The sequence below is a fragment of the Bubalus bubalis genome, chromosome 1 (genome assembly GCF_019923935.1).
Source record: "Bubalus bubalis isolate 160015118507 breed Murrah chromosome 1, NDDB_SH_1, whole genome shotgun sequence".
NCBI lineage: Eukaryota > Metazoa > Chordata > Mammalia > Artiodactyla > Bovidae > Bubalus > Bubalus bubalis.
The window spans coordinates 169996412-170018196 of NC_059157.1; the positions used below are offsets into that span (position 1 = coordinate 169996412).

Below are 21785 nucleotides of genomic sequence, written 5' to 3' on the forward strand. Positions count from 1 at the left end.
CCCTTGGACTGCAAGGAGATCCAACCAGTCCATTATGAAGGAGATCAGCCCTGGGATTTCTTTGGAGGGAATGATGCTAAAGCTGAAACTCCAGTACTTTGGCCACCTCATGCGAAGAGTTGACTCATTGGAAAAGACTCTGATGCTAGGAGGGATTGGGGGCAGGAGGAGAAGGGGACAACAGAGGATGAGATGACTGGATGGCATCACTGACTCGATGGACGTGAGTCTGGGTGAACTCCAGGAGCTGGTGATGGGACAGGGAGGCCTGGTGTGCTGTGATTCATGGGGTCGCAAAGAGTCGAACATGACTGAGCGACTGAACTGAACTGAACTGAACTAGGAATCCAGAGTGCTGTGAAATGTGTGTGTTATGTGTTTGTGTGCTTGCATGTGTGTGTTTGTGTATGTTGTGTGCATGAGTGTGTTTGATAAACACCAAGGAAGGAAGTGTGCATTGAACAGCCTACCATGGTAGAAGATCTCATGGTTGGGGTTCTGTCATTTCCCATATGACTCTAACCTGTAAGGAGACAGAACTTTGAATGGATGAGGCATCCCAAGGTGGAGCAGCTTCACGGAGACCACTTTCCCACCTTGGGATATCATGGGATACTGTTGCTGGCAGGAGCCCCAGACAGACCTGTTCTGAAATCCTATGGGATGCTTTCCCTCAACAAGTTGATAATGAGCCAGCACCAAGCAATGAATTATGTCCCTTTTAGCAGCACCCACACTTTCTTTTAGTCCTTTGAATTTAGGAGGTTGGTGGGAGGGCAGAGAGAGAACAAAAGCCCTAAATAACAGAATGCACTGTGTATTTTTACTTTTGGTCCTATCCCTGACTAATCTTAGTGTAAAATTAAACTGCTAGAGGAAAATGTTAGGGAATGTATTTAGCATTTGAAACTCAAAGCCACATCATCTCTCTAAATCAGTGTTCTGACAAAGACTTTGATAAGATGGTAGAGGTGGATAAATACCAAATAAACAGTTAAAAATGGTGGAGATACCATGTAATGTCTAATATTTGTGAATAGTATCTTACAGTTAAATGGTGTCCACTGATTTGACTGCCTTAGAATGTTGATCACATCCTTTCCTTCTTCATCTCCACATTTGGATCCCTAGTTCATACATATTTGTTTTAATCTGAGTGACTAAAATAGCATCTTACATTCCCAGCCTTAAAGAGTCTCCTGTTGTAAAAAGTCTTAAGATTGGTAAAGAACACTCTTTCTTCCTTGGGCTTTATTTTATTCCTGTCATCTAGAAATTCCTGTACTCAAATTCCTTTGCTAAATTCTTTTTCACATAAAGGAGAAGGCAATGGCACCCCACTCCAGTACTCTTGCCTGGAAGATCGCATGGATGGAGGAGCCTGGTGGGCTGCAGTCCATGGGGTCGCTGAGGGTCAGACACAACTGAGTGCCTTCACTTTCACTTTTCACTCTCATGCATTGGAGAAGGAAATGGCACCCCACTGCAGTACTCTTGCCTGGAGAATCCCAGGGACGGGGGAGCCTGGTGGGCTTCAGTCCATGGGGTCGTGAAGAGTCGGACACGACTGAGCAACTTCACTTTCACTTTTCACTTTCATGCACTGGAGAAGGCAATGGCAACCCACTCCAGTGTTCTTGCCTGGAGAATCCCAGGGACGGGGGAGCCTGGTGGGCTGCCGTCTATGGGGTCGCACAGAGTCGGGCATGACTGAAGCGACTTAGCAGCAGCAGCAGCAACATACACTAATTCTGATGGTAACTTTCTGTGCAGTTGCCCACTGTATCTCATTTCTCTTTTCTCTCTTCTGATAATTGTCTCCAAATGCTCTTTCCTCTGCTCCAAAACAGAGCAAATCTGCCTCCCCCAAAGGGGGTGACCCTGCCTTTCCTCAGGATCTTCTGGCAAAACCGTCTCTCCTTCTTGAACAACCTCTGTTTCTCAGTTGTGCTGGGGCCTTGGTCTCAGGTGCCTTAGTGGGCCACCCCAACTGCTCCAGGGTCCTGATTAGGACCCTGCTCATTGATTTCCACAGGCTTCTCCCTAAAAAAGTCCACACGCTCTTCTCTACCTGGCAAACCCTATGCATCCTTAAGAACCTTTTCTGTAAGGCCTTCCTTAGTGCTTTCCTGGGGCAGAGTTAGGGTTCCTGGGGACTTTTATATTCACTTAAAAATTATGTCTGTTAGCATGTATTCAGCTGTATAGTCACAGAAGTCCTGACTCAAACACACTTAAGCAGCATGGTCATTTATTATCTCACATAGCTGAAGCCTAGAGGAGAGTAATCTTCAGGGCTGGTTGACTCAGCAGCCTGCTATTGTGTTCAAGGACCCCGGCTCTTTCCTTTACTCTGCTATTCCTGGTGCTGACTTCGATGTCAGAGTGAGGGTGAGGTGGACATGGCAGTTTCTACTGTCCTAACCAGGCCCAATAATAGTCTGAGGCAGAGGACAACTCATCTCTCTTCTGCCTCTCTCTTAGGATGACAAAGCTTTTCTAGGGAGCCTCCTAGCAAGCTTCCCTTCTCATCTTACTGACTGAAATAGAGTCACATGCCGTCTAGTACCAGTGGCTCAGATGGACAAGTATCCCGCTGCAATGCAGGCGATTTCCAGGTTAATCCCTGGGTCAGGAAGCTCCCCTAGAGAAGAAAATGGCTACCCACTCCAGTATTCTTGCCTGGAGAATCCCATGGACAGAGGAGCCTGGGGGGATCGTCCATGGGATCGCAAAGAGTCAGACATGACTGAGCTACTAACACAGTTTCCATGGTGGCTTGGCAGTAAAGAATCTGCCTGCAGTGCAGGAAATGTAGCTCTGATCCCTGGGTTGGAAAGATCCCACAGAGGAGGAAATGGCAATCCACTCCAGTATTCTTGCTGGGTAAATTCCACGGCCAGAGGAATCTGGCAGGCTACAATCCATAGAGTCACGAAGAGTTGGACACAACTGAGCAACTGAACACATATTGAATGGAAATACCCATAGAACTGAGAGAGAGGTCAGCTTACCCTGAGCATGTGTGGGAAGGAATGCTTAGCTGAACAAATCAGGGTTTTATTGGGATAAAGGGGAGATGGATATGAGTTGTCAGTCAACAATATCTGATACCCTTATCAAGTTGAAATATCATATTATACACCTTAAGGATTCATCTTTTTTTGTAGGGGACAGTACTTCATTTATCTAGATTATTCTTAGAAGCCACTCAGTGCGTAGAGTGAAAGAAATATAAAACTCGATTCTTCTTCAGCCTTCATGTATTAACTGCATTTTCTTTAGGCTCCTAAATTCTCTCCAATATCTTGTGGCATTGAAATGTACCTGTGTAGTCATCTGATTATCAGATGCATGTGTATAGTTGGGCTTGTTGCTTTATGTTACTCCAGAGAAGTACCACCCTTACAGAACAAGAATCTGAAGGGAGCCTGCTGTGTGTGCCATGCGGGTAGCAGTGTGTGTGACAGTGTGGGAACACAACTGTTGGTCTGAACATAGCCAAAGAGGTTTCAACATGTGATGTTTTCAAAACCATTCTGTAATCCATTTCATTATATATAAATATAACCATTATATGTCAAAGTAAATCCCCATACATACTTCTCTTAGAAAACACCCTTTAGGAGGACATTTCAGCATCATGCAGAATCACTGTCAGTAAGATGCAGGGGAACTGGTTATGAAACACAGGCTTAATATAAGAAGACACTTAGGAAACACCTGTTGTACCTTCTTCTTACCAGAAATTAGGATCACAGGACTGGGCAGAAGGTAGGGTGAAATATTTTAATATTGTATGATCAGGGCCATATTTTGTTCATTTTTATAACCATAACCCTACAAGTCCTAGAGCAAAGCCTGTCATGTCTATAGCATGCAAGCAGAAGGAGGGAAGAAGGGAGGGTGGTTTTTTTTTTTTTTTTCCCATATTTTCAATGTGAAGAGTGGAGAGTCAGTTCAGAGAGATGAGGCTCCCATTTCTAAATGCTTCTCATTTTGAGTGCTCGTGAGGCTCTTTTTTGTCCTTCCCTCTTTTCTCCCACAAACATCACCATGTCCACTGTATGTCAGGCATCTGCTATGAGAATTATACCACAAGCAAGCTCTGTAAAGTTGGGAACATCACAGCATTTGGTGTGATGCTCCTCACTGTGACATTTTAAAATGCTGGTCCCTGACTGACTACATAAACTCAAAGGAGTTTTCTTCTTGAAATCTCCCTTTTCTTCTTGAATCCAAGGGAGTTTGTGAACTTGGAGAAAGTTGGGCTGTAACTGCCTAAAGTGTTTGGCATTTCATGAGGGAAAAAAAGAGATGAGAAATAGCACAGCTTCTGCCCTAAACCGTCTCCTTGTCTAGTGGTGACAAAGACGAAATCTGCATAGCAATGCTGAGCAATTTATGTCTTTATATAAAATTGGGCCCAAAAGGGTGTGGTTCAAACTGTAAGTATTCCAAGTTAGGGAACTTAGTACAGGCCGCATCAGAGCCCAGGTCTCCCTGCCGGGACTTGGGATGTTCTTTGTTGGACTGTGAGTACTTTAGGCATGAGGACTGGGGTCCAGCTCTGACTTGGGGGGTTGTATGCTGCTGGGGCAACACCAGGGCTCGCTTGAGAACAGGTTCCCATGGCTGTCACTCTAGTTACCCAGAAGCTCAGGCTTGTAGACCCAGGGGATACACTTGGACTAGAGTTTCTGCTTGAAGAAGGTAATACCACCAGCCGGCCAGGTGACAGAGCTCAGCAAAGTGTCATACTTGGAGGATAAACCTGGGACCAGGGCTGTGTGCACATGTGTGGGTGATGTTGCTTTGCTGGGAGAGGCTGCCTTCTTTTCTCCCTGGGCAGGTGGGGTCAGCTTCATGAGTGCTGGTTTGTGTCTGTAAATCATGGTAGATAGTCTCCTCTTTCCTTCTTCTGCATACAAGTGGCTGATACTTTCTTTATCCTGTATCTTTGTGGGGGTGTAAAAACGATCCCTTTTCATTAGCATTTTCTTCCTATTAGCAGTCCTTCTTTATCTGTCCCCTTCTCTCTTAGAATACTGGGTAGGAGTGTGTTCACTCAAGACTCCATATTTGTGTCAAGATACAGCTAAAGCTGTGAGTGATTTAGCTAAAGCTAAAACTGTGAAGCTCTGTGAGTAAGTAGTCTGGCCTCCAACATTAAGGATTTTCTAGTTGCTGCTACTGCACACAGATGGGTGGATGTGTTTGTTAACCAAGTTCATAGGGAAGCTGCAGCTCCTCCACTGATCCTTATCCTAGGCTAAGATGACTCCTCTCAACCCTTGGGGTGGGGGAGAAGGAGGGCCAGGGTCTTTTGTCTAGTGTGTTAATTTGTCCAGTCTTCCAAGAAGCAGATACTGGAAAAAGATTAGTTGTGCAAAAGATTTATTAGAGGAAATTCTTTTGAGGAAAAATAGGGAGGGAGACTGAGGATGCTGGGCCAGCTGTCAGGCCTTGGTGCAGCCCCAACCAACTCCTGTGGAGAGAGGGAAGGACAGGAGGCTGGGGAGGAAAAGGTTTAAACTGCAGTGCAGTTTTAAACAAGGTTTGACAAGGCTGTTACAGAGTCTTTAGCCGTGGGGCCTTCAGAGGCCTGCTTAGTGCCCCTGATGAGATCAGTCATTGGCTGATTTCTTAAGTTCCTCCACTGTGCCTCTTCTCAAAGGCTGGACCCAGTGATGGCACAGAGGGCCAGGCACGGCCATTTAGGTTTCGATTCACTGTATGAATGTAACCACAGAAACCCAGGACCTGAGCACTTGTTTTTATGACAAATTCTTGTGCTTAGGAAAGAATGATGGACACTTCATGTTTACTCCCTGTTACTGTACCAAAAGCACATTGCAAAAATAAAACGACTCACCCTTTGGGAATTTCAGCCCTTATCAACAATATAGTTTCTTTCTATTCAGCTGCACATAGTACCTTGTTTCCCTTCTATATTTTCCACTAAGCAGAAAGCGTAAGAGGTCATAGTATCGTGGTACTTGCCAAGTAACATTTAGAGAATAAATTCTCCCTGAGATTTCACTACAGTGTTGGAAAAGTGATATTCTTGAGCAGGCATCCTAAGCCATGTGCAGCGTATATGGTGTGTCTTCCCTCCCCTTTCCTGACTAGTTTTATTACAGTCATTTGACGCTGCATGTGGAAGGCTGCTCACTGCTCTGTGATACGTCAAGTGCTCATGGTGGTTACAAATCCATCACTTATTTTTTCATTTCTAACAAAAGTTAGCATTAAATATTTCTCACTATTATGGGGGAGTGGACCAAATAGCGAAGCAGGAGTAAGTAAGATAAAAATATTCTTGATAGAAATCTGCTTTCATTCTCACCTCTCACTCTAGTTTTCTGCTTTATCACCAGAGTGATGGCTCTTACATGAAAATGTGACTGTTTTACTGTCCTGCCTAAAATCTTACAACACTTTCATATTACCACTAGGTTAGAAGTAAGAACTCCTTAGCAGGACAGAGGAGCCTCTTTATAACCTGGCCCCTGTAGTCTAGTTTCTCTCTCTTTCTCTCTCTCTCCCTCTCTTCCACTTATTCTCTTCTTGCTCCACTGCTGATTTCCTAAATCCATCAGATTTCTTAAGTTCCTTTGTATTTATATGGTATACTGTTAGGTTATCCTAGTGACCATTAACACAGAAGCACTCACATTTCAGTGAGTGCACAAGAGAAGTTCACTTTTCACTCACATAATGGTCCAGTGCAGGTTTTCCTGGTTCGTGGATGGCTTTCCCCCACCTGGTGTCTCAGGGACTCAGGCTTCTTCAGTGTCGTGACTCTGTCTACCTATAGTACTGTTTTTTCCCTTCCACGTCCATCTGATAGAGGGCGAAAGAGAAGGGAGAAGGCTCACCTACTTCTTCAACACTTCTGTGTCACACATCACTTTTGCTTATAATCCACCGGTGAGAACCCATCCAAACTCAAGACAGCCAGAAACACAGTCTCTGGGTCAGCAGCCACTCCCTGACAACTATTCCATGCGCTGGTGAGTCAGAATCCTGGGGAACGTTTAGTTGTCTCTGCTGTTACTCACGTGCTGCTACCCACCTGTGCAGCCTGGATCCCAATTCATTCCCTGATTCAGCTCATCTGGACAAATCTTATGTGACCTTTTAAGATTCATCTAAAGCTTTGCATCATTCAAAGGGCTTTGGAGTGTCTCCTCTCTATACTCATATAGCACAGAATCCTTACCAGCTGTCATAGCGCATGTCATGTTGTATTATAATTGTTTGCTTATGGATCTTCATTTCACAAACTTCAGCTCCTGTAAGACTGGGAACTGTATTTTTATTTTAAATCTATAAATGTCTGGCACAAAATATGCACCCAAATATCCACATTCATTTATATAATGTGTTATTAAATAAATGAAAGGCAATTAGATGACTTGATTCAGAGAAGAATGGTAAAACCCCCAGCATTTGATTTTTTTTAAAGAGTAAACTGTGGATTTATCCTAAAACAAATACATCAGTTCTAATTTTAAACTGAGGAATGTGTACACTTCTAAAGTTTCTTTGCTTTTTTTGTTAATAAATCCATAATATTAAGAGAATTCACATTTATCAGATTACTGTGAGCATCCGAACAGTTTGTAAACTTAAAGTCAAAGATTGTCACTTGAGTCCAACTCTTTGCTAAAGGAATATTGTGTCATTAAAATGTGTTTGGCTGCAGGTAAGGATAAACTTGATTTTAAATAGTTTGAAAAAAATTAGAAAATGTGTTATGTCACATAATAAGAAGTCTAGAGTTAGGGTAGGGCTTCCCAAGTGGCACAAGGGTAAGGAATCCTCCAGCCAATGCAGGAGACACGGGTTCAATCCCTGGGTGGGAAAGATCCCCTGGAATAGGAAATGGTAACCAACTCTAGTATCCTTGCCTGGAAAATCCCATGAACAGAGGAGCATGGTGAGCTACAGTCCATGGGGTCTCAAAGAGTTGGACATGACTGAGCGCCTGAACACACACTCAGACTAGGCTCCGGGATAGGTTGATCCAGGGCTCAGTGAAGTTATTCAGGACCTAGGTTCTGTGTATATCTCAGTCCCACCATCCTGAGTGTTCTGATTGTGTCCTTGGACTGTATCCCCTTAAGGTGACAAGATACCTGCCAGCAAAATGTGGAGAAATGTATTGCCTTGATCATGTCCTGAGGGCAAGAGAGAATAAGACTTATCCCCTAACCATAGTACATAAGTGCTGCCTACTAGTCTGATGGGGCTCTCTCAGATATGTGCTGATCTGTGGACCAGAAACTTTCTCCAGGGGAATTCCATCTCCTGACTGATTAGATTACTCAGTATCTGTCACAGAGCCAAGGTTTTCTTGAAGCAATTGGATGGAAAAAAAGAGGTGGGTAGCTCTTCTCTCCAAAATCTGTGGGTCCATTAGGAAGGAAAAAAGGAGAGGTACTAAGTGTCCACTGCAAATATTGTAAGAATACAATCTTATTGGCTTAGTGAGTGAACAACAAAAATCTAGTGAATTGGTGCCAGTGGAAGGGTAAACAATTTCTAAGCCAGGTAATGATCCTTCCAAATCATATATTTGAAAACATGGAGTAATAAACATTTTAGATTATGTTTTCCAGTACAGTTATTTATTCTTTGTTTTAGGCCTCGTAATGGGATTAATTTTACGATATGCTACAGCACCAACTGATATTGAAAGTGGAACTGTATATGATTGCGGAAAACTGGTCTTCAGCCCATCAACTCTTTTGATTAATATCACTGATCAAGTTTATGAATATAAATACAAGAGAGAAATAAGCCAACACAACATCAATCCTCACCAAGGCAATGCTATCCTTGAAAAGGTAAGGACCCTTTCTGTCTGGTCACATATTTTTGCTTCCCAGTGTAAATAATTGTGTCATATATAAGCCACCATAGAGAGTGCATTCACACACATACCTATGCCCCCTTAAACACCATACTCATGGGGCAATTTCATTTACTAAGTGGTTAATGTCTTGATATGCTCTTATTGTAAGCTCGGTTGTCTGTATATTTCTTCTAGAAGTTGAGAAAGAGTGCTTCTTATTATAACTGTTTTGCAAACCACAGTTACATTAGGGAAAAAGATAACAATAATAATTCAGCTGACTCTACCTTTAATGATACTTGATTCAAGTTTTCACACCTGTGTTTTAAGTGGCACTGCATATATATATTGTGGTGGTTGTATATGTTACCAGCTGGCTACTAAGTTTAAATCTCCCTTAAGCCAAAGGGAAAATGAAGGAGAACGAAGACATTTGCACTTGCAAACCCTGATCTAGAATCTGACTTTTAGCTGCCAACGTAAAACACTGGCCCCTTGGCTGTTTATGAATGCACTGACACACAGTCGCTCTCAAAAGATCCTGACTCCATCTGTCTAGTTAGAGAATCTTAGACTGAAAAAAGAAAAATTGTGAAGTTATTCACCTTCTAAAAATGGTTTTATTATTGCAAGTGTGTTAACCGCTTTGGTTATTTTGGAAGAGAAAATTTCTTTTGCTCTCAGGACTCTGGGTTAGAAAACAAGTGAGGTGACCTTTTTGCTGCCTTGCGTGTGGCTCAGTCTTTGTAATAAGTGAATTTGTGTTTAACAACATAAGTGCATGCTAAGAATCAGGATCTCGCATAACTTATTCTAGCTCCTTTTGTGTCAGAGCTGAGCACTTCCTTGAAATTATGGAAGTGCACTTTATCACTTTTATTCCATACAGATTTAATTTTCTTTTAAAATACACTTTTTTTCCCCTCTCCATTTTGAGAGATCTGGGGCAGGAGGGGAGATACATGACCTGCCATTTTTCCTCATTCAAGAGGAGTAATTTATAGTATTTTTTTCACACTATCTCCCAACTAGCCAATTTCTAGATTAACTTCCTCCTAGCACTTGGTAAGGGCTCTGGAAAGTCAAACTGATTATAATACTAACCTAAATCATGCTTAGGGAAGTGAAGTGAAGCACAAGAAAGAAAATTAAATAATGTTTCTGAAGTAAACAGGAGCAACTTCTAGATCTTTGATTTTCTTGAGTGATCTCTTCTGTGAGATTCTTTCTATTCTCGTGAATAGTGGAAAATAATCTATCTTGAAATAAATAATTTTTTAAAGTGACCTTGTTAGCAGCATAGGATTTAAACACCCTTGTCTGTTTTAATTTTCTTAGTACCATAATTCAACTTATTTCTCTTCTCACTCTCCTATCTGTTTTTATCTGCATTTCTAAGCAGCACTATTTCTTCAAACAGGTTTGAGTCCCATCCCCCACAAAGGTGCTGATAATTATCTCTGTCATTATAGCAATTTGTTTTATAACAGGACTGCCAGTGAGCACCTGTTCAGAAATTCTGTTATGGTGTTACTGACATATTGATTTTTATCAACAGCCAATTACAGTATTTGCTTTTAAAAAATTAAGGCAAGAGATGGAGAAAAATATGGAGCCTTCTTGGCTTTTCTTGTTGGTTGGATTTTGAGTTCTCACATGAAATGTTGAATTGACTTTGAATGGTTCAAGTATTTTATAGACTAACTTCTAAAGCATGTGACTTATTGAATCACTATTAGCATTTGTTCCTCTGGGCATTCCAGGCTGGCCATGGGCAGCTCAGTACCCAGGCTAAATCCCCAACGAGTCCCTTGCTGGTGGAACAAGGAGCATCTACTGATACACTTACCTTATTAGACAACTTTAAGTAGAAAAGATGTTTTTAATAAATAACCAGAGTATATTTTAACATATATTTGTTGCTTATGTGCTAATGTTGGGGGACCCTACTTAGTCTGTGAAAATGAAATGCTCATAGTCTGTCTTCCTTACTGAGAATTCTCCACTGCATGCAGTTATTCATATGAATCAAGCAATCGCTCAGTCTATGTCAGATGCAAAAGAATTCCAAAATGAGTCCAGTTTTTGAAAGGTTTAACATGGAGTTACAGAGGTAATGTGGAATAGTGGGGAAAAAATTCAGGACCAGAAAGACCTGTCATCTATCTTTAGTAAGTTCTTTGAACTTCCTAAGCTCCAACTTTCTTATTTGTAAGATGGGTAGATTAGAACGGTTTTGTAGGTTGTTTCAATGTTTAAGTGAGATGATGTATAGACAGTGCGTGACTGCCATAGACCTTTTATACTGCATGGCTCTCACTCCTTGTTACTGCTTCCACTGCCGCTTCTAATACCATCACCACTGCGTGACCTTTAAGACCAGTGCTACCATCGCTACTTCTCGATAATATTGGAATGCTTAATGTATTCCAGGGATTAACGGAATATATGTTTTTTTCCTCATTTATTTAATATCTTTGGGGGAGATAAGACCAACATATAATATATGTTAGCATATGATTCAGTTCTAAATTATATAGACTATGAGTTTCTTAAAACTTTACAGATTAGTTGTCATAGATATTTGAGCTTGTTAGGGAGGCTTCCTGGAGGAGGTGACACTTGAAAGGGCTTTCAAAGGTGGATGTGGCTTGGATAGGCAGCAGGATTGAGTTCAGAAAGATCTGGGCAGGATTGGAGGATGAGGCTGCACGAAGTGGTTAACTAGGTGAGAAGGGAAGAGGGCCTCATGGATTCTTTGGGTCAATAGAATCTGCTTGATTTATAGGAAGAGTGTGAAGAGAAGAATCTAAGGTTCCAGGGTTTCAAGCCTGGCTGGGAGAATATGAGGGTCCCAGGATAGTGGGAGGGAGAGAAAGATTTGTGGAAGAGGATGGGTGAAAATGACCTGTGGATCTGCAATTAGAGAGAGATCATCTAATCCAGAGCAAGAAAAAGACCTGATTTCATTATGTTGAACTCCATCATTTAATAGATGAGTAAATGAACTTGAGCACTTGATTTAGTGCTTTATTCGGTGATTTTCAAATTTGTCCGAAATTTGGAATCACTTGAAGCTTCAAAAAATTCTGATGCTTGTATTCTGTCCCTGGAGTTGGTGATTTTACTGGTTTGGGGTGTGGCCTGAGCATTGGAAATTTTGGGAGATCACCAGATGACTCTAATGCACAGGCAAGTTTTGGAACCACTTATTTAGGTGCTATGTTATGTTTGGGTGAATATAGCGAGGAAATAAATACCATGTTTCTGCTTCTTCTCACTTCTACTGCTGCAGATCTAACAGCCCGCTTTACAAACAAAGCATTTTTCTCACTTCAGGACCTCTACACATGTTGCTCTTAGCATATGTTGTCTAAATTGGTCTTATTTCTGCTCTTTGGATGTCAGACTACTTCCTATTCCTGGAATCTTGAAATGCCATCTCTTCAGAGAGGGCTTGTCCTGTGATTTTCTCACATTGCATCCTCTCTCTCTTTTGCCCTCTCTCTTGTTTCAAAGTACTTTTAGCACCGTCTGAAATTTTATATAATTCTTACATCATTTGATGTCCACTAGACGACTTCACTTTCACTTTTCACTTTCATGCATTGGAGAAGGAAACGGCAACCCACTCCAGTGTTCTTGCCTGGAGAATCCCAGGGACGGGGCAGCCTGGTGGGCTGCCGTCTATGGGGTTGCACAGAGTCGGACATGACTGAAGTGACTTAGCTTAGCTTAGACGGTATACTTCACAAAGCAGGGTCCATGCCTTTTTTTATTGACCAATGTGTCCCCAAAGCCTACCATAGAGCCCAGTGCATACCACTGCTAAATAAATAGTTTGTGAATGAATGAATGAATGAATGGAGGAATCTGAGTGCTTGGTAGAGTATATACAGCTGGAAAATTTGGAAGATATCATCTTGGAGTTGGTAGGAGAATGTCCTAGACACTTAATGGTTGAAGAGACTAAGATATTATATAATCTTAGCTGTGTTCATTGCAGCCATGAAATTAAAAGACGCTTACTCCTTGGAAGGAAAGTTATGACCAACCTAGATAGCATATTCAAAAGCAGAGACATTACTTTGCCAACAAAGGTCCGTCTAGTCAAGGCTTTGGTTTTTCCAGTGGTCATGTATGGATGTGAGAGTTGGACTGTGAAGAAAGCTGAGCACTGAAGAATTGATGCTTTTGAACTATGGTGTTCGGGAAGACTCTTGAGAGTCCCTTGGACTGCAAGGAGATCCAACTAGTCCATTCTAAAGATCAGTCCTGGGTGCTCTTTGGAAAGACTTATGCTAAAGCTGAAACTCCAATACTTTAGCCACCTCATGCGAAGAGTTGACTCATTGGGAAAGACTCTGATGCTGGGTGGGATTGGTGTCAGGAAGAGAAGGGGACGACAGAGGATGTGATGGCCGGATGGTGTCACCGACTTGATGGACATGAGTTTGAGTGGACTCCAGGAGTTGGTGATGGACAGGGAGGCCTGGCGTGCTGCAATTCATGGGGTCACAAAGAGTCGGACACGACTGAGTGACTGAACTTAACTGAGTTGTGTTCATATAGATATAAATTCATATACAGAGAAATTACAGGGTGGGCCCAGGGTCCCAGTAATTATATTACTGGTCAGAGGCAGAACTGAGGCCCATAGCACTTTACTCTGAGTACTGAGTAGTTTATCAAATTGCATACCACTGGACAGGCTCTGGAGTGGCCCTGTGGACAGAGAAGGGCTGAGGCCTGAACAATCTGACACTGAGATGTGTGGGGGGAGATGAGGACCAGTAGAAAGGGAAGATTTACAGAACTGCAGAAACAGGTCTAGCACCAGGGTGTCACAGAAGCCATTGGTGTGGCTCCACTGGGTCCTTTTTCTTTGTGGTACAGATTAAAGGGAGTACTTGGCCTTTGTTTCTAAAAGTTACAGGATGAGGAAATAAGTTTTACTCTCAAAATGCAGTTTAGGGGCTTGGATGAAATTTCTGACTTCAGGATTTGAAGAGGCTGGAATAAATTCTTGTGCTATATAATCATCTCTTGGAATACCAATAAAAGCACATGTATTTCTGGGATGGTTAGGCCTTGACGTGCTTGGAAACAGCACTGGGCTTGATGGCTCCCTGGGTTTCTTCCAATAATATGGTATAAAACTGGAAAATAGGAGAGCTGTTGGCATCTATATAAGCAGCAGTATACTGTGCTTTCATACCACATTGTAAACATATAAAATTTTTAAGAATTACCATATGCCAAGCTTCTTTTGTTCATGCTCAATACAGATAAAAGTGTAGAGAAGAAAAAATATTTTCACTTAAAGATGTGTGAGAACAGTATTTTTCTATATATTACGAGCAGCTGATGATCTCAAAACAATCTTCTGAGAGACTAAAACTAGAATTATGTTGATTTATATCTATTCAGTTGACATTTCCAGAACTATTTGTCAAATTGTTCTGTGGATCCACTATATTCTTTAGTAATTTTAACTGAGTGGGGCCTATATTCTATTATACAATATCTTTACAGACATTAATTTGTTACAAAATATTTAGGAATACAAAAATGTCTACTAAGTATTTTCTGAATTTAACATCAATAGGAAGTTATAACTTGTTTTTGAAAAAAGATCTGTCATTCATTCCTTCAAAACAAATGAACTGATTTCCATCAGTTTTGATTCTAAATAGGAATGATCTCAAGGAGTTTATTAGTAAATCTGGGGGTGAATAAATATACCACAAGACAGCTATCAAAGGAGTGGGTCAAATACCATAGACGTTCAGAGGAGGTGACATTATTTCTTATTAGGGTGATAGGCTAAGCACCGAAGAATTTATACTTTTGAACTGTGGTGTTGAAGAAGACTCTTGAGAGTCCCTTGGACAGCAAGGAGATCAACCCAGTCAATCCTAAAGGAAATTAACCCTGAATATTCATTGGAAAGACTGATGCTGAAGCTGAAGCTCCAATACTTTGGCCACCTGATGCAAAGAGCTAACTCATTAGAAAAGACGCTGATGCTGGGAAAGATTGAAGGCAGGAAGAGAAGGGGATGACGGAGGATGAGATGGTTGGATGACATTACTGATGCAATGGACATGAGTTTGAGCAAGCTCTGGGAGATGATGAAGAATAAGGAAGCCTGGTGTGCTGCAGTCCATGGTGTCACAAAGAGTCGGACATGACTAAGTGACTGAAAAACAACAAAGCGTGACAGGAATGATTTTGAGGAAAGATAGCTGATTGACTCTGGTAGTGATATATGTAGTGTTTGGAGGTTGGAGAGTCATTCCAAGCATGGGTAGAAAAAGGGGTAGAGACTATTCTGAGAAAGAAAGTCACTTCTAAGTTGTTGAAGTATGGAAGATCAATGAAACATAGGGTGGGATAAGGGCAGAGTCTGGCTACAGAATCACTTAAATTCCAGGCTGAGTAATGCCCACTGTATTTGTAGTCAGTGGAAGAGTGCAGTGTTGACAAAAGCAAAGAAATAGGCTGCTGTGTACAAGGTAGAGAGTGAAAGCAGAGGGACAGCTAAGTTTTAAGACGGAATGGTAACCAAGGGGCAGATAGAAGAGAAACAAGGAAGGAAGACACTGTAAAGTTTAGATCAGTTGGGCACGAGGAGGAAGGATGAAGAGCTAATTCTGCTGCTGTGTCTTGTGGGTTCATAGAAAGTGGCAGGACAGAAGTGGGTACCTTAGAAGTTAAAGGAAGGAGCTGTTTTATAGTGAAAAATCACAAGTATAGTTTAAAACTATGATGAATGAATGAATCAATCTTATTTATTTATTTTTCATTGATTTAACACATTATGTTTTTCTACATTGAATTGGAAAGGTCAGCAGACCATTTGGCTAGAAAAGTCTTGCAGACCTAGTAGATTTTCAAAAAGTTGTCAGCACAGTTAAATTTATACTTCCTATAATTTATAAATCAGTTGACTGTAGTGTGAAAAGTCAAAGGAAACCCCAGTGAAAAGTTTGCCAAGCCTTCACTTCCTGTGTGACAAATGACACTATCATTTGGTAAAGAAAGTTATTTTAGGGCAAGTTAAACTTCCAAGCAATCTGTCTTGTCTACTGTTTCAATAAAGAGAATTGTCAGGGAAATAGGTAACACTGAAGCTATTATCAATTGTGTTCATAGTACTGTGTATTTTTGAGATATTGATGTGAGTCTGAGTGAACTCCGGGAGTTGGTGATGGACAGGGAGGCCTGGCGTGCTGCGATTCATGGGGTCGCAAAGAGTCGGACACAACTGAGTGACTGAACTGAACTGAACTGAACTGAAGGAAGTCCTTATAGCAACAGTAATTATATGACTTTAAAAAAATAACTTTGTATGTGCAGTATTAAAACATCAGTGTCTGATATTTTCTCGCTGTCCAACTTTTTCTGAAGATGATTTTGACTGTTTGTGGTTCAGAGTCTTAATTCTCACATATTTATTTGTAAACTATTTTTGTTCTTTCCGGTCTTTCTTTTTGCTTGATTATTCTGGCTGCAGAGTCCAGAAGGCAGAACTCTTCTGCTAACAGGGACAGCTTGATCGGAAAGAGTCATTAGACCATGAGATAAATATGCGCACTTAGTGCTGGGACACTTCGGGGGAGGATAAAGAAAAGACAGGAAAGGAATGTCTAAACTGTTCCAGCCACAATGAGAGAAGCAAGTGTCATGATAAATCAGCACCTGGGGTTTGGAGAAACCCTTATAGAGTACTATCAATTATTTCTCCACTCTGTAGAGATCAGGGATTCATGATGTATGTTTCTCTATCAAGACCAGTCTTGATTCTTACACAGGAGATGGTCTCAGGGAATCTCAAGTTTAGCAGTGCATGGGATGAGTCTCTTTGGATAGACTTAGATACTTTTATCGTAAACCTTCCTTAAGAGATTTATTGTTAACAAAGAAACCTAACATTTTTAATTCATTTTATCTATTTTCTTCCACCTTTGTTCAACTTTCTTTGTAGAATTTTGGCCTGATACATGATTTCAGAAATGTCTCAAGACTCAGTATTCCATTAAACTTTTTCCAGTTCTATTGAGATAAATTAACATATAAGATTATGTTAGTTTAAGCTGTACAACATAATGATTTTATATAGCTACATAGATATCTATCTATAGGGCTTCCAAAGTGGCGCTAGTGGTAAAGAACTCATCTGCCAGTGTAGGAGATCTAAGACATAGGAGTTCAATCCCCTGGAGAAGGAAATGGCAACCCACTCCAATATTCTTGCCTGGGAAATGCCAGGGACAGAGGAGCCTGGTGGGTTACAGTCCACAGGGTCACAAAGATTTGGACACAACTGGAGGGACTTAGCATGCACTCACGCATGCATATATATCTATGTATGTGTTGAATGCAAAATGATTATCACAATAAAGTTAGTTAACCTTCATCAATTCATGTAGTTACAAATTATTTGTCTTGAGAACTTTTAAGTTCTTAGCAACTTTTGAATATACAATACAATGTTATTAACTATAGTCACCATGCTGTACTTATATCCTCAGGATTTATTTATTTTATAACTGGGAATTTGTATCTTTTGACCACCTTCAACCGTTTTTCCATCCCTCTTCTCTCACCTCTGGCAACAATCAATCTGTTCTCTGTTTCTATAGTTCTTTTTAAGTAACTGAGATGATGTAGTTTTGCCTTTCTCTATCTTATTTCTCTTAGCATAATGTTCTCAAGTTCCATCCGTGTTGTTGCACACCGCAGTTTCCTGCTTTTGCATGGCTGAATAATTCTATTGCATATTAATCCAATTATCCATCAATGGACACAGGTTATTTCCATGTCTTGGTTATGGTAAATAATGAGACAGTGAACATAGGAGTGCAGCTATCTCTACAAGATTGTAATTTCAATTTGGGGGGATATATACTCAGAAGTGGGATTGCCGGATCATAATGTAGTCCTATTTTTCATTTTTTTGAGAAACCACCATACTGTTTTCCTTGCTGGCTGCACCAATTTACTTTCCCATAAACAACATGCAAGTGTTCCTTTTTCTATTCCACATCCTGTGGAATAGAAAGATAACACTTGTTACCTTTTGTCTTTTCTATGATAGGCATTTTAACAAGTGTAAGATGATATCTCCTATTTCTTTGTGCTTCTGACTTGCATTTCCTTGATGATTAGTTCCATTTGGTTTTAATTTAGTCATTGAACAACATAAATTTTCTGTATTTATTTAGTCATTCAACAACTATTTATTGGACACTATTCATATGTAAGTACTCGTTTTAAGAGATGCAGATACAATAGTGAACAAAACAAAGCCCTCACCCTCATGGTGCTCAGATCCTAAGGGGGAGCTAGACAAGGTACAGTTCAGTATAAGTATTTATAATCTAATGTCAGGAGAAGACATGTGCTATGAAGCCAGGTTAACAACATGAGATGTCAAGAGAAGTGTATTTAGATATGCTTTGCATGGAAGCCCTTGTTGAAAAGGTGAATTTGGAGCCTAGATTATGAGTAATGAATGAATGAATGAATTTGGGAGTAAGCCACACAGAGATTAGGAAGAAGAGAACCAAACTAAATAATAGAAGATGTCTTTATTTTCTTGAGGTCAGTTTTTCCCTTTGCCAGTTCTTTGCTGTATTTTCATGAATATCCAAGATCATTTTGTCTATAATAGAAGTTCTGGAAAAATTCTATTCATTGTGATTGAGAAAGGTGGAGGAGAAGTAGAGAGATGTCAGCTTGGAATGGGCAGTGAAAATGCAGAAATAACAGGAACGTCATGCCCCAAAGGCTGGCAGTCTTGACCTAACATCCAGGCCACTTTTGCAGTCTTGCCTTCAGAATGCATAGTCCAGATATGAAGCAGTTGTTTTGTGACAGTTTAGTTGTAACTTGGAGCACTCCAAATGCAAGATTAGTAATTACCCTTGTTGTTGTTTAGTTGCTAAGTCGAGTCTAACTCTTTTGTGACCTCATGGACTGTAGCCCACCAGGCTCCTCTGTCTATGGGATTTCCCAAGCAAGAATACTAGAGTGGGTTGCCATTTCCTTCTCCAGGGGATCTTCCTGACCCAGTAATTGAACCCATGTCTCCTGCATTGGCAGGTGGGTTCTTTACCATTGAGCCACCAGGGAAGCCCAAGAATAACCCTAGACAGCTCTGTAAGACAGAGTTTGGATTAAGTCCTTACCACCTGGAATGCAGCTTGGCTTTTTCACACAGTGGTATGGATGCAGCACTCAAAAATCCTTCTGACTTCCTATCTTCTTCACAGTTCATCACACATCATCACTCAGTGTTCTAAGGAAGCTGACTACTGGGACATTTATTTGTAGCAGGATTGAATTCCAACCAGATGTCCAATTTTATTTCTTAACAAAAAACCTAGCTATTCAAAATAATGTAAAAGCTGCTGGTGGCAGTGATCTCTTGGATGTCATGTGATTAGAGCACAGATTGTACTGTTGTCTCTCACACTCACTCTTGGTTGGCAAAGAAAAGGAGTCATGTTAAAGTGTATGAGCAGGATGAACACTGGCCTTGGTGCACTTCCTAATGTGACAAAACTGGATAAGAGGAGAGTAGCTATGGAGTAAAGGGAACGCGTCTCAGGTTCTGGACTTTGAGCCCAAGAAAGTACCCCTGACCACCGTGGGGAGAAAAAACTGATATGCCCACCCATCTCCCAATCACGCCTTCCTCCCGACTGATGCCTGGTTTTGGACCATCTCAGTTCATCCATTTGCCTAGTTCCAGAAAGGACTTAGTGGCATCACAGACACTTTTTAGGAACTATAGGAGCCAGCATGGCAGACTGCAACATGGACTAGCATTTTGGGATGTTGAGTAGCCATCCACTTAGATATCAAAGTTCCCTGGTAGCTCAGATGGTAAAGAATCTGCCTGTAGTGCAGGAGACCAGATTCAATCCCTGGGTCAGGAGGATCCCCTGAAGAAGGGAATGGCTACCTATTCAAAGGATAGGTTTCCAAAGCTATTTTAGGGGGTTGTGGGTGACTGGGGGCTCTAAAGCTATTCTATTTCCCTGTCCTACTCAGTTCAAGATCATGGTGAAACATGTTCCATGAGAGGCAATCGTTAAACTGACTTAAAACTTGTTATTTGATCATATTTTCTGTATTTACTAATGTCTTATATTTATTGTGTGTTATCTCAGAACAAAATATTCCTCATACGTCACATTTCCAAAAAACCCCAAAGTATTATTCTTTTAAATATCAACACGTGATAGGAACTGGCATGTATGAGACAGTATAATATGGTAAGAGCCCCATTCTGCAATCAAAATCCTTGGGTTTAAACCTCTGGTCTACCTTTAACCTGCTGGGTGATCTTCAGCATCTGACTTACTCATTGATGCCTTTGTTTTGTCAAATGAGGCAATACTAGTACCAACCTCAAAAAGTTACCATGAGAACTAAATGAAATAATTCATATAACCAGCTAATGTGCTTTAGCATTAATAAATCCTCAGTAAATATTACTTGTTATTATTGAGCATCAGGTACTTGCCAATTAATTAAAAACACTGATTTCCAAACTTTGATATGTGCATCAGTTAAACTATTGAGTATATGGACCTTATATTTGCCCATTTATTTATAAATGACTTGCAAGTGCTATTGTACAATGTATTGTATATATTATAAAGTGAAAGTGTTAGTCACTCAGTCATGTCTGACTCTTTATGACCACATGGTCTGTAACCCACTAGGCTCCTCTGTCCGTGGAATTCTCCAGGCAAGCATACTGGAGTGGGTAGCCATTTCCTTCTCCAGGCAATCTTCCCAACTCAGGGACTGAACCCCGTCTCCTGCATTACAGTCAGATTCTTTACCATTAACGCCACCTAGGAAGCGCAGGTAATACTGCTATGAGAAAAGAGTATCAAACTAGAATTTTTCAAAGGATGAGAAAAAATATAAAAAGTTTTTTGCACACTTAAGTGGATCATCTTGTTCACTTCATAACATATGTACACCTGAACTTAAAGATCAATAAACAGTTCATATTTTATTATAATTTTATTTTTACTTTATTTTTGATATTTTTCTTAAAAAAAATTTTCTTGAAAAATTTTGCTCTTTTCTGAAATCTCACTGTATTCTGAGTCTCAGCAGCACCGATATGCACATGGGCTCTAGGCCTGAGGCCGGGATGCTTTTAGGGGTTGTTAGCTTTGTGGAAACATTCAGTCCCACCCCAGGAGACCCCACATTACTATACTTCAGTATCTAGTTCTAGCGTCTTAAGGCTCCAGCTGATGTTCTCCCACTATATCTTAGCTCAGATGTAAATTAATATTTATGTCCATGATGTTGGGTTACTGTCTATCTTCTCACTAGACTTCAGGGCAGGGACCAGCTCTGTCCACGGTCCATTGTATTCCCAGCTCACAGCAGCGTGCCTGGCACCTGGTTGATACTCTGTGGACCCTGGCAAGTGAGTGGATGATATAATGAAGTATCTGTCTCTGCTTGTCAGTTGCTACTTCTCAGTGCCACTCTGTCCTGTCTTCGCTGTTTTCCATTTTATTCCCAAGCATCTATCACAGATTTCTCCTCAGAGTGAAGTACCAGGGCTCTGTGACAGTTTTTTTCTCTACTCAGTTGAATTTTTGGCAGTCTTTTTTTTTTTTTTTTGGTGGTTGGTTGTTTATTTATTATTGCCGTATAATTGCTTAACAATGTTGTGTTGGTTTCTGCTGTACAATGAAGTGAATCAGCTATATGTATACATATAGTCACCTCTCTCTTGAGCCTCCCTTATCTCCTCCCCTGTATCACCCCGCTAGGTCACCACAGAGCACTGAGCTGAGCTCCCTGTGCTGTACAGCAGGATCCCACTAGGTATCTGTTTTATGCACAATATTGTATATGTGTCAATCCCCATCTA

The 21785-nt window shown here is 40.9% G+C and overlaps 1 protein-coding gene across 9 annotated transcripts in view; it reads left to right on the forward strand.

The window, feature by feature from the left end:
* Nucleotides 1-21785, forward strand: part of SLC9A9 (solute carrier family 9 member A9) — an 804336-nt gene that overhangs the window by 166093 nt on the left and 616458 nt on the right. For 8 of the 9 annotated variants that reach the window (XM_044946316.2, XM_044946314.2, XM_044946321.2 and 5 more), the window contains one exon: nt 8653-8855. In XM_044946316.2, the coding sequence (XP_044802251.2) occupies nt 8653-8855 (203 nt within the window). Of the gene's footprint in view, nt 1-6791; nt 7017-8652; nt 8856-21785 lie in introns of those variants that run through there. The other variant, XM_044946331.2, reaches the window with a different exon arrangement.